The sequence below is a fragment of the Somniosus microcephalus genome, unplaced genomic scaffold, assembly GCF_052327205.1.
Source record: "Somniosus microcephalus isolate GS21.2 unplaced genomic scaffold, FLI_Smic_1.0 unresolved_chr4, whole genome shotgun sequence".
NCBI classification, from domain to species: Eukaryota; Metazoa; Chordata; class Chondrichthyes; order Squaliformes; family Somniosidae; genus Somniosus; species Somniosus microcephalus.
The window spans coordinates 34,433,765-34,448,077 of NW_028225182.1; the positions used below are offsets into that span (position 1 = coordinate 34,433,765).

The 14,313-nt window shown below is 57.0% G+C and overlaps 1 protein-coding gene across 1 annotated transcript; it reads right to left on the bottom strand.

The window, feature by feature from the left end:
- Positions 1-1,313: 1,313 nt before the first annotated feature.
- LOC147090501 (transmembrane protein 88-like) lies at positions 1,314-11,932 on the bottom strand. The gene is made up of 2 exons (XM_085977131.1): positions 11,237-11,932; positions 1,314-1,602 (listed from the first exon to the last, which is right to left on the bottom strand). Exons 1-2 carry the CDS (start codon positions 11,507-11,509, stop codon positions 1,336-1,338), a joined length of 540 nt encoding a protein of 179 aa, XP_085833257.1. The 5' UTR covers positions 11,510-11,932; the 3' UTR covers positions 1,314-1,335.
- Positions 11,933-14,313: the final 2,381 nt, after the last annotated feature.

Here is a 14,313-nt window from a genome sequence, read left to right on the forward strand (position 1 = left end):
TCTAGAACCAGGGGTCACAGTCTCAGGATAAGGGGTCAGCCTTTTAAGACCGAGATGAGGAGGAATTTCTTCACTCTGGTGGTGGATCTTTGGAATTCTCTACCCCAGAGGGCTGAGGAAGCTCAGTCGTTGAGTATATTCAAGACAGGGATCGATAGATTTTTGAATATTAAGGGAATCGAGGGATATGGGGATAGTGCAGGAAAGTGGAGTTGAGGTAGAAGATCTTATTAAATGGCAGAGCAGGCTCGAGGGGCTGAATGGCCAACTCCTACTCCTATTTCTTATGTTCTTACGATTGGGCGTGATGTGCTTGACATGAATCTTGTCATTCATGTGGAAATGACTTATGAAATGATACTGGGTGGCCTGCTGGTGGCGCTGTCCAGGGAGAGTATAAATACTTGGGCATGGGCCCAGCTTGCTCAGGACATTATTTAACAGGAACTAGTGAAGGACACAACTAGATCTCCATGTTGAAAAACAGTTGATTAAAGCCTTGTTTAATACTTAGACCAAGTGCCTGGTAGTTTTCTTATGTCAGTGCTATTCGGCAGACTAGCGAGCCGGGCGCCCGGTTAAGGCACCAGAGGGCATCCGGGACCATAGGGAACTCTACCCGGCAAGAATTCGCATTTCCGGGGGCGGGGAATTTCCGGTGGGGGTGGGGGAAGATTCAAATAAAAAGGGGCGTACTTGCAACAATGGTGTGGACCCCACAAATCCCCCCCATTCCCCCTCAGCAATGGGGCGAACCCCATAAATCCCCCCACTCCCCCTCAACAATGGGGCGAACCCCATAAATTCCCCCACTCCCCCTCAGCAATGGGGCAAACCCCACAAATTCCCCCCACTCCCCCTCAGCAATGGGGCGAAGCCCATAAATTCCCCCCACTCCCCCTCAGCAATGGGGTAAACCCCACAAATCCCCCCCCACTCCCCCTCAGCAATGGGGCAAACCCCACAAATCCCCCCTGCTCCCCTTCAGCAATGGGTCGAACCCCACAAATTCCCCCCACTCCCCCTCAGCAATGGGGCGAACCCCACAAATCCCCCCTGCTCCCCTTCAGCAATGGGGCGAACCCCACAAATCCCCCCTACTCCCCTTCAGCAATGGGGCGAACCCCACAAATTCCCACCACTCCGTCTCAGCAATGGGGCGAACCACACCCCCCCACTCCCCCTCAGCAATGGGACGAACCCCACAAAACCCCACACTCCCCCTCAGCAATGGGACGAACCCCACAAATCCCCACCCACTCCCACTCAACGATGGCACGATCCCCCCACCCCCCCACACATGATGTGGCACATCCGATCGGCTCTGGCCGGGCTCTAAACCCAGACTTTGCCCGCCGTCTCGCCCGTCTTGAGGCAGCAGACGCCTGCCCCGCGGTAGCGGGAGGCCGGGAGGTTCCGGTACACGGCCTTGCTGTAGGGGACGAAGCACAGGCTGAGCTGCAGGTGGCGGGCGAGCCGGCAGTAGGCAGCCAGGGCGAGGACCGCCAGCGGCGTCACCAGCACAAACCCCACCACCATCAGGGCCGTGGAACTGTTGTCGTTCAGGATCTCCTTGCAGTGGGCGGCCTGGGAGTTCAGAACCTGCGAGGGAGAGGACAGAGTTACAACAGAATTATGGCAGAGTTATGACAGAGTTACAACATATTTACAATAGGGTTATGGCAGAGTTATGACAGAGTTATGGCAGGGTTACAACAGAGTTACAACAGAGTTATGTTAGGGTTACGGCAGAGTTACAACAGAGTTATGTCAGGGTTACAATAGGGTTACGACAGTTGCGGTAGAGTTATGACAGAGTTACAACATATTTACAACAGGGTTATGGCAGTAGGAGTGAGGAGGTGTGAGTGGAGCGGCTGGAGGAGCGGAGCAGGTGGAGGACGCAGCTGGTGAATGGAAGGAGAAAAGAGCACAGGAAGAGGCAGAAAATTGCGGAGCAGAGTACAGGATGGAGATGATGGAAAACACACCAAGTACAGTGGAAAAGGACAAAGACAGCAGCGGGCAGCACGGGTCGAGGGCAGAGTCGAGCCATAATACGGCTCAGCTCTCCCTAAAGAATCTGGTGTCCGCGGGTGGAGAGGAGGCGGGAGCGGGGTGCGGGGTAAGTATAAGTACTCCAAAGAAAGACGGGGAGTCGGACATCTCAGGGAGCAGGAGGGGGCAAGACAAGGAGAGGGGGCAAGCGGCAGGAGCCTGAGTCAGTGAATATATTCAAGGCGGAGAGACAGATATTTGAGCAACAGGGGAGTCAAGGGTTATGGGGAGCGGGCGGGAAAGTGGAGTTGAGGCCAAGATCAGATCAGCCATGATCTTATTGAATGGCGGAGCAGGCTCGAGGGGCCGAATGGCCTGCTCCTGCTCCTATTTCTTATGTCCTTATGTTCTTAAAGGGGCAGCAGGACGGGAGAGGGGAGACAAAGACGCCAGAAGGGAACAAGATAGGTGCAGATGCGTCATTGTCCCAGAGAGAGAGGACAAGGGGAGCAAGGGTCAGCGGTGGAGATGAGGCCGAAGGGAGTGGCACTGTTGGAGAAACCGCGAAAGCAGGAAGACTCTCTAAGGGAGATGATGTATCTGACGGGGAGCAGGGGCGGGAGGTTACAGAAGAGCTCGAGAGTGAGGAGTCAGAGGGGGACAGAGACATGGAAGTGGGGGGTGGGCTGGCATCGTGTGGAAAGGGAAAGGTTAGTGAGGGGCAGAAGGAGGGAGAAGGGGCAGCTCCTCGGCCCAAAACTAATGTAAGGAAGAGGCTGAAACTACAGGGAAGGTTCAAACAGGAGCTGAAAAAGAGCTGGAGGCTGCAGGAGAAAGCAACAGCAGCACAGAAAAGTTGGGAAGAAGCATGAGAGAAGGGAAGGGCCGGAGATTAAATGATGGGGGGATAATCAGGCACACTTCCCTTATTCGGAGCCATGATTACTGATCAATTTTTAAAGTACAATAGATTAGTATATGTTATGGGAGACAAGTTAAACTTCAGGTTTTGATGTTACTATGTGGTGGAGGAATGGCTGTGCAGAGCGGCGGAATGGCTTTGTATGATACAATGGAACGATCACGATGTTGTAAATGTTTTTAATGCTCAATAAATAATATATTTTTAAAAAGTGGGTAGCACTCTTGCCTCGGAGTCAGGAGGTTGTGGGTTCAAGTCCCACACCAGAGACTTGAGCACAAAAATCTAGGCTGCCACTCCCAGTGCAGTACTGAGGGAGTGCTGCACTGTCAGAGGTGCCGTCTTTCGGATGAGACTTTAAACTGAGGGGCCCCGTCTGCCCTCTCAGGTGGACGTAAAAGATTCCAGGGCACTATTCCGAAGAAGAGCAGGGGAGTTCTCCCCCAGTGTCCTGGGGCCAATATTTATCTCTCAGACAACATCACTAAAAACAGATTATCTGGTCATGATCACATTGCTGTTTGTGGGAGCTTGCTGTGCACAAATTGGTTGCTGCGATTCCTACATTATGACAGTGACTCCACTTCAAAAAGTACTTCATTGACTGTAAAGCGCTTTGGGACGTCTGGTGGTCATGAAAGGCGCTATATAAATGCAAGTCTTTCTTAGTTACAATAGAGTTAAAACAGGGTTAAGCAAAGTTGAAAAGAACCTTTATAAATGGTTAGGCCCCAGCTGGAGTGTTGTGTCCAATTCTGGGCACCGCACTTTAGGAAGGATGTCAAGGCCTTGGAGAGGGTGTGGAGGAGATTTACCAGAATGGCACCAAGGACGAGGGACTTCAGTTATGTGGAGAGACTGGAGAAGCTGGGGTTGTTCTCCTTAGAGCAGAGAAGGTTAAGGAGAGATTTAATAGAGGTGTTCAAAATTTTGAAGTATTTTGATAGAGTAAATAAGGAAAAACTATTTCCACTGGTAGGAGGGTCGGTAACCAGAGGACACAGATTTAAATTAATTGGCTAAAGACAGAGGGGGGAGAAGAGGGGAAATAATTTTTACGCAGCGAGTTGTTGTGATCTGGAATGCGCTGCCTGAAAGGGCGGTGGAAGCAGATTCAATAGTAACTTTCAAAAGGTGAACTGGATAAATACTTCAAAATTGCAGGGCTATGGAGAAAGAGCAGGGGAGAGTGTGACTAATTGGACAGTTGTTTCAGAGAGCCGGCACAGGCACGATGGGCCGAATGGCCTCCTTCTGTGCTGTATCATTCTATAGGGCCAGGAATTGATTATAGCTAAGAAATGGGCAGTGTTTAGACTAAAAATGGTTAAGTATTTGAAAATCGTCTAGACTACATGCAAAATTCGGCCTCATTGAAATGATTGCAGTCATGATTCTCGTCTAAAAACTCAAGCTCACTGACTGAAAAGATGGACCAATATCGGGGACAGTCTAAACGCAAGCAATGATTGCCACGGGCTTTTTTCACTGCTTAAAGGGGAGGTTCATTGATGCTGCAGCACCTCATTCTCAGCACTGTTGGGTGTGCAGCTGCCTCAACAACCATAAGAAGGACAAGGAGAAGGAGCACTTATTTACAAATCCTGATGGCAGATCACCGCCCCAGGGAGAGAGCCAGAAGGCTTTTCGAGGAAGCTTTGGCGGCATTGGTTTTAGCGGTGGAGAGAAGGCGGGCGGTCCTGTACCCGCCAACTGGCAGGAGGCCCTCGCCACAAGTCTGCGGGACTATGTGGAGGGAGGTGGCACACCACGTCATGGGCAGCACTGTGGTCCACAGGTCCCTCACCCAGTGCAGGAAGAAGTTTAACAAGCTCGCATGGGTGGTCAGGGTGAGTGAAGGCTTCAACAAATGCTACATACCACAAGCTTCAGACACTGCTCAATGCACCACACCCCCAGCACTCACCCAACAACAATCTCTGCCTAGCAACACTCAAACCCACATCTCACACCTTGCACACAATGACAGCTCTTCAACTATGGCAGGCACAAGGGTCATTAGTTATTAGGATTCATGTGATATGTGTTAAATGTTTATAATAAATTTATTAATGGTGTTTGGAATATTTTGTGGTCTCTCTCATTTCACCTTTGTGCCCAGGAGGACACTGTGAAACGCCTTGAGACAGGGATTATATGATAGGGATGTGGTGAGTTACAGGGATCTGGGGTTTCATTCATGTGAATCGGCTGAGGCTCCACCTCACTCCTAGACCGAGGCTCCTCCTCGCTATTAGGCCGAGGCTCCATCTTGCTTCTAGGCCGAGGCTCCTCCTCGCTATTAGGCTCAGGCTCCACCTCGCTCCTAGGCCGAAGCTCCTCCTCGCTCCTAGGCCGAGGCTCCACCTCACTACTAGGCCGAGGTTCCACCTCGCTCCTAGGCCGAGGCTCCCCCTCGCTCCTAGGCCGAGGCTCCTCCTCGCTCCTAGGCCGAGGCTCCCCCTCGCTCCTAGGCCGAGGCTCCTCCTCGCTCCTAGGCTGAGGCTCCACCTTGCTACTAGGCCATGGCTCCTCCTCGCTCCTAGGCCGAGGCTCCCCCTCGCTCCTAGGCCGAGGCTCCCCTCGCTCCTAGGCCGAGGCTCCCCCTCCCTCCTAGGCTGCGCCATGCCAGGGGACCGAGGGCGGACGGTGTCCAGAGTGGATCCATTGAAAGGAATGGAGGCTGGGACCTCGCACGGTGCAGGAGGCTGAGTGTGCGGACCCTCCAAGCGCTGGGAAAGCACTCCTAACAGCCGGGTACTTTGAATAAAGAACACCAGGCCTAGAATTTCCCTTCTCCCTTTCAAACCCACGAGCAGCCTAACTTTTCAAAGAGCCTGCTCCAAACAGACATGGGGATGGGGGAGGAAGAGGAATTGTGTGTCAGCCACAGACAAGATGAAAACCAGACCCTCGCTCTCTCTCTCGCTCTCCCCTCCTCCTCCCTTGACTGGAATGCATCAGCATCTGGATGCTTCTGAACGACTTCATCCCCGACGCTGGGGGATGGTGGGGTGCTGTGTTCCGGGACACCGGGGAGGAGGGCCTAAATACTCTCCCTCGGTAATCTACAGCACAGAAACAGGCCGTTCAGCCCAACTGGTCCGTGCCGGTGTTTATGCTCCACACGAACCTCCTCACACCCCTCTTCATCTCACCCCATCAGGCTATCCTCCTATTCCTTTCTCCCTCATGTGTTTATCCAGCTTCCCCTTAAATGCATCTATACTATTCGCCTCGGCCGCTCCCTGTGGTGGCGAGTTCCACATTCTCACCACTCTCTGGGTAAAGAAGTTTCTCCTGAATTCCCCATTGGATTTATTAGTGACTATCTTATATCGATGGCCCCTAGTTCTGGTCTCCCCCACAAGTGGAAACATTTTCCCTATCGAACCCCTTCATAATTTTAAAGACCACTATCAGGTCACCCCTCAGCCTTCTCTTTTCTAGAGAAAACAACTCCAGCCTGTTCAGTCTTTCCTGAGAATTAGAACCTCTCAGTTCTGCAATCATCCTTGTGAATCTTTTTTGCAACTTCTCCAGTGTCTTTACGTCCTTTCGATAATATGGAGACCGGAACTGTTCACAGTAAGAAAGACTCGCATTTCTATAGCGCCTTTCACAACCTCAGGACGTCCCAAAGCGCTTCACAGCCAATGAAGTATTTTTTTTAAAGTGTAGTCACTGTTGTAATGTAGGGAACGCAGCTGGCAAATTTGCGCACAGCAAGATCCCGATCCAGAGACTCGGAGTGTCGCACTCCCCCGCCCCCCCCCACCTCCACATGCGAGTGCAAATATCTCCCTTACTTGGGATCAGGGGGATCCCCCCCTGCCCCCCCGCCGGGCAACCCTCAGGTACCTCGCCCAAGGGACCACCCGTATGCTGGGGTGGGAAATTCAACCGAGGAGTGCATCGCAGTGGAGCCCGATCCTTCCCTCGACTGCACACTCACACACACACACACGCACACACACGCAGGGAACCACCGGATAGCAATCAGGAGCAGGAAGCCTGAGATTCACTTCCTTCCTTTGCCCAAAGGGACTAATAGCGATTCTGGCAATGCCCTCCCCCTCATTCCCGACCCCTCTCCCCCACCCCCCATCACACGACCTCCCCCTCATTCCCGACCCCTCTCCCCCACCCCCCATCACACGACCTCCCCCTCATTCCCGACCCCTCTCCCCCACCCCCCCATCACACGACCTCCCCCTCATTCCCGACCCTTCTCCCCCACCCCCATCACTCGATCTCCCCCTCATTCCCGACCCCCTCTCCCCCACCCCCCATCACACGACCTCTCCCTCATTCCCGACCCTTCTCCCCCACCCCCATCACACGACCTCCCCCTCATTCCCGACCCCCTCTCGCCCACCCCCATCACACAACCTCCCCCTCGTTCCCGACCCCTCTCCCCCACCCCATCACACGACCTCCCCCTCGTTCCCGACCCCTCTCCCCCACCCCATCACACGACCTCCCCCTCATTCCCGACCCCCTCTCCCCCACCCCCCCATCACACGGCCTCCCCTTCATTCCCGACCCCTCGCCCCCACCCCCCATCACACGACCTCCCCCTCGTTCCCGACCCCTCTCCCCCACCCCCCATCACACGACCTCCCCCTCATTCCCGACCCCCTCTCGCCCACCCCCATCACACAACCTCCCCCTCGTTCCCGACCCCTCTCCCCCACCCCATCACACGACCTCCCCCTCGTTCCCGACCCCTCTCCCCCACCCCATCACACGACCTCCCCCTCATTCCCGACCCCCTCTCCCCCACCCCCCCATCACACGGCCTCCCCTTCATTCCCGACCCCTCTCCCCCACCCCCCATCACACGACCTCCCCCTCGTTCCCGACCCCTCTCCCCCACCCCCCATCACACGACCTCCCCCTCATTCCCGACCCCTCTCCCCCACCCCCATCACACGACCTCCCCCTCATTCCCGACCCCCTCTCACCCACCCCCCATCACACGGCCTCCCCTTCATTCCCGACCCCTCGCCCCCACCCCCTTATCACACGACCTCCCCCTCATTCCCGACCCCCTCTCCCCCACCCCCATCACACGACCTCCCCCTCATTCCCGACCCCTCTCCCCCACCCCCCATCACTCGAGCACCCCCTCATTCCCGACCCCTCTCCCCCACCCCCATCACACGACCTCCCCCTCATTCCCGACCCCTCTCCCCCACCCCCCATCACACGACCTCCCCCTCATTCCCGACCCCTCTCCCCCACCCCCCATCACTCGAGCACCCCCTCATTCCCGACCCCTCTCCCCCACCCCCATCACACGACCTCCCCCTCATTCCCGACCCCTCTCCCCCACCCCCCATCACTCGAGCACCCCCTCATTCCCGACCCCTCTCCCCCACCCCCCATCACACGACCTCCCCCTCATTCCCGACCCCTCTCCCTCACCCCCCATCACACGACCGCCCCCTCATTCCCGACCCCTCTCCCCCACCCCCCATCACTCGAGCACCCCCTCATTCCCGACCCCTCTCCCATCACTCGAGCACCCCCTCATTCCCGACCCCTCTCCCCCACCCCCCATCACACGACCTCCCTCTCATTCCCGACCCCTCTCCCCCACCCCCCCATCACACGACCTCCCCCTCATTCCCGACCCCTCTCCCCCACCCCCCATCACTCGAGCACCCCCTCATTCCCGACCCCTCTCCCATCACACGACCTCCCCCTCATTCCCGACCCCTCTCCCCCACCCCCATCACACGACCTCCCCCTCATTCCCGACCCCTCTCCCCCACCCCCCATCACACGACCTCCCCCTCATTCCCGACCCCTCTCCCCCACCCCCCATCACACGACCTCCCCCTCATTCCCGACCCTTCTCCCCCACCCCCATCACACGACCTCCCCCTCATTCCCGACCCCTATCCCCCACCCCCATCACACGACCTCCCTCTCATTCCTGACTCCTCTCCCCCACCCCCATCACACGACCTCCCTCTCATTCCCGACCCCTCTCCCCCACCCCCCCATCACATTGCCTCCCCCTCATCCCCGACCCCTCTCCCCCACCCCCCATCACACGACCTCCCTCTCATTCCCGACCCCTCTCCCCCACCCCCCATCACACGACCTCCCCCTCATTCCCGACCCTTCTCCCCTCACCCCCATCACACAACCTCCCCCTCATTCCCGACTCCTCTCCCCCACCCCATCACTCGAGCACCCCCTCATTCCCGACCCCTCTCCCCTCACCCCCCCATCACACAACCTCCCCCTCATTCCTGACCCCCTCTCCCCCATCCCCCATCACACGACCTCCCCCTCATTCCCGACCCCTCTCCCCCACCCCCCATCACACGACCTCCCCCTCATTCCTGACCCCCTCTCCCCCATCCCCCATCACACGACCTCCCCCTCATTCCCGTTTCGGGCTGGTGTTAGATCACCCGCCAGGCATCAAACCCCCACCCTTCCTGGCACTCGGGGGGGGCCAGGATATCACCAACAACAACAGCTTGCATTCATATAGTGCCTTTAACGTAGTAAAACATGCCACGGCGCTTCACCGGAGAGTTACCAGATACAAAGACACATAAAGGGGGAAGGAGGCGGATAGGGGAGGAGCGAGAGGGAGGGTTACGGGTTTGAGGAGGGGCGAGTGGGGGGTTACGGGTTTTGAGGAGGGGCGAGTGGGGGAGGGTTACGGGTTGAGGAGGGGTGAGTGGAGGGGGTTACGGGTATGGGGAGGGGCGAGAGGGGGGGTTACGGGTTTGAGGAGGGGCGAGTGGGGGGGTTACGGGTTTGAGGAGGGGCGAGTGGGGGGGTTACGGGTTTGAGGAGGGGCGAGTGGGGGGGTTACGGGTTTGAGGAGGGGCGAGTGGGGGGGTTATGGGTTTGAGGAGGGGCAAGTGGGGGGGTTACGGGTTTGAGGAGGGGCGAGTGGGAGGGTTACGGGTTTGAGGAGAGGCGAGTGGGGGAGGGTTACGGGTTTGAGGAGGGGCGAGTGGGGGAGGGTTACGGGTTTGGGGAGGGGCGAGTGGGGGAGTTACGGGTTTGAGGAGAGGCGAGTGGGGGAGGGTTACGGGTTTGGGGAGGGGCGAGTGGAGGAGGGTTACGGGTTTGGGGAGGGGCGAGTGGGGGAGTTACGGGTTTGAGGAGGTTGCTGGGGGGTTACGGGGTTAAGGAGGTCAGCAGGGGGTTACGGGTTTGAGGAGGTTGGCGGGGGTTTACGGGGTTGAGGAGGTCGGCGGGGGGTTACGGGTTTGAGGAGGTCGGCGGGGGTTTACGGGGTTGAGGAGGTCGGCGGGGGTTTACGGGGCTGAGGAGGTCGGCGGGGGGTTACGGGGTTGAGGAGGGGCGAGTGGGGGGTGTTACGCGTTTTGAGGAGGTCGGCAGAGGTTTATGGTTTTGAGGAGGTCGGCGGGGGGTTACGGGGTTGAGGAGGTCGGCGGGGGGTTATGGGGTTGAGGAGATTGGAGGGGGTTACGGGGTTGAGGAGGTCGGCGGGGGGTTACGGGGTTGAGGCGGTCGGCGCGGGGTTACGGAGGTCGGTGGGGGGTTACGGGGTTGAGGAGGTCGGCGGGGGGTTACGGGGTTGAGGAGGTCGGTGGGGGGTTACGAGGTTGAGGAGGTCGGCGCCCGGTTATGGGGTTGACGAGGTCGGCGGGGGGTTACGGGGTTGAGGAGGTCGGCGCAGGGTTACGGGGTTGAGGAGTTCGGCGGGGGTTTACGGGTTTGAGAAGTTCGGTGGGGGGTTACGGGGTTGAGGAGGTCAGCGGGGGGTTACGGGGTTGAGGAGGTTGGCGGGGGCTGTTACGGGGTTGAGGAGGTCGGCGGGGTGTTACGGGGTTGAGGAGGTCGGCGGGGGTTACGGGGTTGAGGAGGTCGGCGGGGGTTACGGGGTTGAGGAGGTCGGTGGGAGGTTACGGGGTTGAGGAGTTCGGCGAGGGGTTACGGGGTTGAGGAGGTCGGCGGGGGGTTACGGGGTTGAGGAGGTCGGCGGGGGGTTACGGGGTTGAGGAGGTCGGCGGGGGGGTACGGGGTTGAGGAGATCGGCGGGGGGTTACGGGGTTGAGGAGGTCGGCGGGGGGGTTACGGGGTTGAAAAGTTCGGCGGGGGTTACGGGGTTGAGGAGGTCGGCGGGGGGTGTTACGAGGTTGAGGAGGTCGGCGGGGGGTTATGGGGTTGAGGAGGTCGGCGGGGGGTTACGGGGTTGAGGAGGTCGGCGGGGGGTTACGGGGTTGAGGAGGTCGGCAGGGGGTTACGGGGTTGAGGAGGTCGGCGGAGTGTTACGGGGTTGAGGAGGTCAGCGGGGGGGTGTGGGTCACTCACCTGCGAGTGGCAGAGGAACCCGAAGACGACCATGACGGAGGAGGGCATTAGGACCACCCCGAAGACGGCGGCGATGAGCAGGGTGTTGAGGAGGGCGACCAGGGCGTTGTGCGCGGTGACCAGCACGGCGCAGGCCCAGCAGTCAAGCGCGCTGCGGAGCTCCAGCGCCTCGCCGCCCCCCGGGGCGCTGTAGGGAGGCGGGACGGCGGCCGGCGACTCCCTTCCCTCGCGCCGCACGGTCGGGCGGCTTAACGAGGCGGCGCAGTCAGACATGGCGGCGGCGACGGAATAAAAAAGCGCTCTTCGGCACTCGCCCCCTTTCCCCCGGGATCTTGCGAGCAGCTCGTCGGATTGTGTTGACCTTCCCTGAGCCCAGCAGGACAGAGTTTCCCAGAGAAGTCCTTTTCTCTGGGCCCGGAGATCCTCACTCTGTCTCTCTCTCGCTCTCTCTCTCCCAGGGACTAATGAGAGCGGCTCCAGGCCTCTCCCAGCACGCACTGCTTCAGCACCAGGAGCGGGGCCCCGCAGTTAATCCTGGAATGCGAGATATCCCCCCTCAGTGATATCACGAGAGACGGGATGTATGTGTGTGTGTGTGTAGGTGGGTGGGCACAGTAGGGAGGTGAGTATGAACTGCTGAACTGACAGGATGTTTGTATTACATTCTGTACGAGGTTTCAGAGGGGCTTTCAGAGGCCGGAGAAGTGGCCAGAGACAGCACAGCTGTCGACAGATTCACGCACGCACGCACACACTCTCACATAAACACACGCATATACACACATGCACACACACACACATACATAGGAACAGGAGGAGGCCATTCAGCCCCTTGAGTCTGTTCCGCCATTCAATTAGATCATGGCTGATCTGTATCTTAACTCTATCCACCCGCCTTGTTTCCGTAAGCCTCAATACCCTTACATAACAAAAATCCACACATAGGCGCAGACCCACATGCTCACAGGCACATTCTCTCACACACGCGCACACACACAGAGGCAGACACGCAAACATGCACACGTAGACAGAGGGAGCACCTCTTATACGAAAAGCTCAACGATACATTGAAACTTCCCAGAGAGAATCACACCAGTGGCGGTTATCAGATACATCCTCCATTCAGCAGTAAGAAGGAAAAGAAAGACTTGCATTTATATAGCGCCTTTCACGACCTCAGGACATCCCAAAGTGCTTTACATCTAATGAAGTACTTTTGAAGTGGAGTCACTGCTGTAATGTGGGAAACGCGGCAGCCAATTTGCGCACAGCAAGCTCCCACAAACAGCAATGTGATAATGACCAGAGCATCTGTTTTTGTTATGTTGGTTGAGGGATAAATATTGGCCCCAGGGCACCGGGGAGAACTCCCCCTGCTCTTCTTCAAAATAGCGGCCATGGGATCTTTTGCGTCCACCTGAGAGAGCAGGTGGGGCCTCGGTTTAACGTTTCACCCGAAAGACGGCACCTCCGACAGTGTGGCACTCCCTCAGCACAGGCACTGGTGTGCCAGCCTAAATTTTTGTGCTCAAGTTTCTGGAGTGGGACTCGAACCCACAACCTTCTGATTCAGAGGCGAAACTTATCTAAGTTCTCTTTCGGGTCACACATCATCCCAACTTGGACATATATCGGCCGGTCCTTCACTGGGTCAGTATCGCACGATTCCTGACCTGACAGCACTGTGGGAGCACCTTCACCGCACGGACTGCAGCGTTTCAAGAAGGCGGCTCACCACCACCTTCTCGAGGGCAACTAGGGATGGGCAATAAATGCCGGCCTTGCCAGCGACGCCCACATCCCCAGAACAAAATTAAAAACCTACGCCGAGAGTTGGGGGCTGATACTCGGCCTGCACATGAAACATGGCCGCTTATGTGAGGTAGTGACAGATGGCCAGTAACCACGGAAACAGGCCCGAGCCCAAGTCAGGGCCTTGCATAGAAGAGGGGAGAGAAATAAAAAGATTTGCATTTCTATAGCGCCTTTCATGACCTCAGGACGTCCCAAAGCGCTTTACAGCCAATGAAGTACTTTTCGAACTGTAGTCACTGTTGTAATGTAAGAAACGCGGCAGTCAATTTGCGCACAGCAAGCTCCCACAAACAGCAATGTGATAGCCAAGCTGTTCCAGTACAGCTACAACACTGGCATCTATCCGACAATGTGGAAATCTGCCCAGGTGTGCCCTGTCCACAAAAAGCAGGACAAATCCAACCCGGCCAATTACCGCCTCATCAGTCTACTCTCAAACATCAGCAAAGTGATGGAAGGTGTCATCGACAGTGCTATCAAGCGGCACTTACTCACCAATAACCTGCTCACTGATGCCCAGTTTGGGTTCCGCCAAGACCACTCGGCTCCCGACCTCATTACAGCCTTGGTCCAAACATGGACAAAGGAGCTGAATTCCAGAGGTGAGGTGAGAGTGACTGCCCTTGACATCAAGGCAGCATTTGACCGAGTCTGGCATGAAGGAGCCCTAGTAAAACTGAAGTAAATGGGAATCGGGGGAAAACGCTCCACAGGCTGGAGTCATACCTAGCACAAAGGAAGATGGTTGTCGTGGTTGAAGGTCAATCATCTCAGCCCCAGGACATCGCTGCAGGAGTTTCTCAGGGCAGTGTCCTAGGCCCAACCATCTTCAGCTGCTTCATCAATGACCTTCCCTCCAACATAAGGTCAGAAATGGGGATGTTCGCTGATGACTGCACAGTGTTCAGTGCCATTCACAACTCCACAGATAATGAAGCAGTCCATGCCCGCATGCAACAAGACCTGGACGACGTTCAGGCTTGGGCTGATAAGTGGCAGGTAATATTCGCGCCACACAAGTGCCAGGCAATGACTATCTCCAACAAGCGAGCGTCTAATCACCTCCCCTTGACATTCAACAGCATTACCATCGCCGAATCCCCCACCATCAACATCCTGGGGGTCACCATTAACCAGAAACTTAACCGAACCAGCCACATAAATACTGTGGCGACAAGAGCAGGTCAGAGGCTGGGTATTCTGCGGCGAGTGTCTCACCTCCTGACTCCCCAAAGCCTTTCCACCATCTACAAGGCACAAGT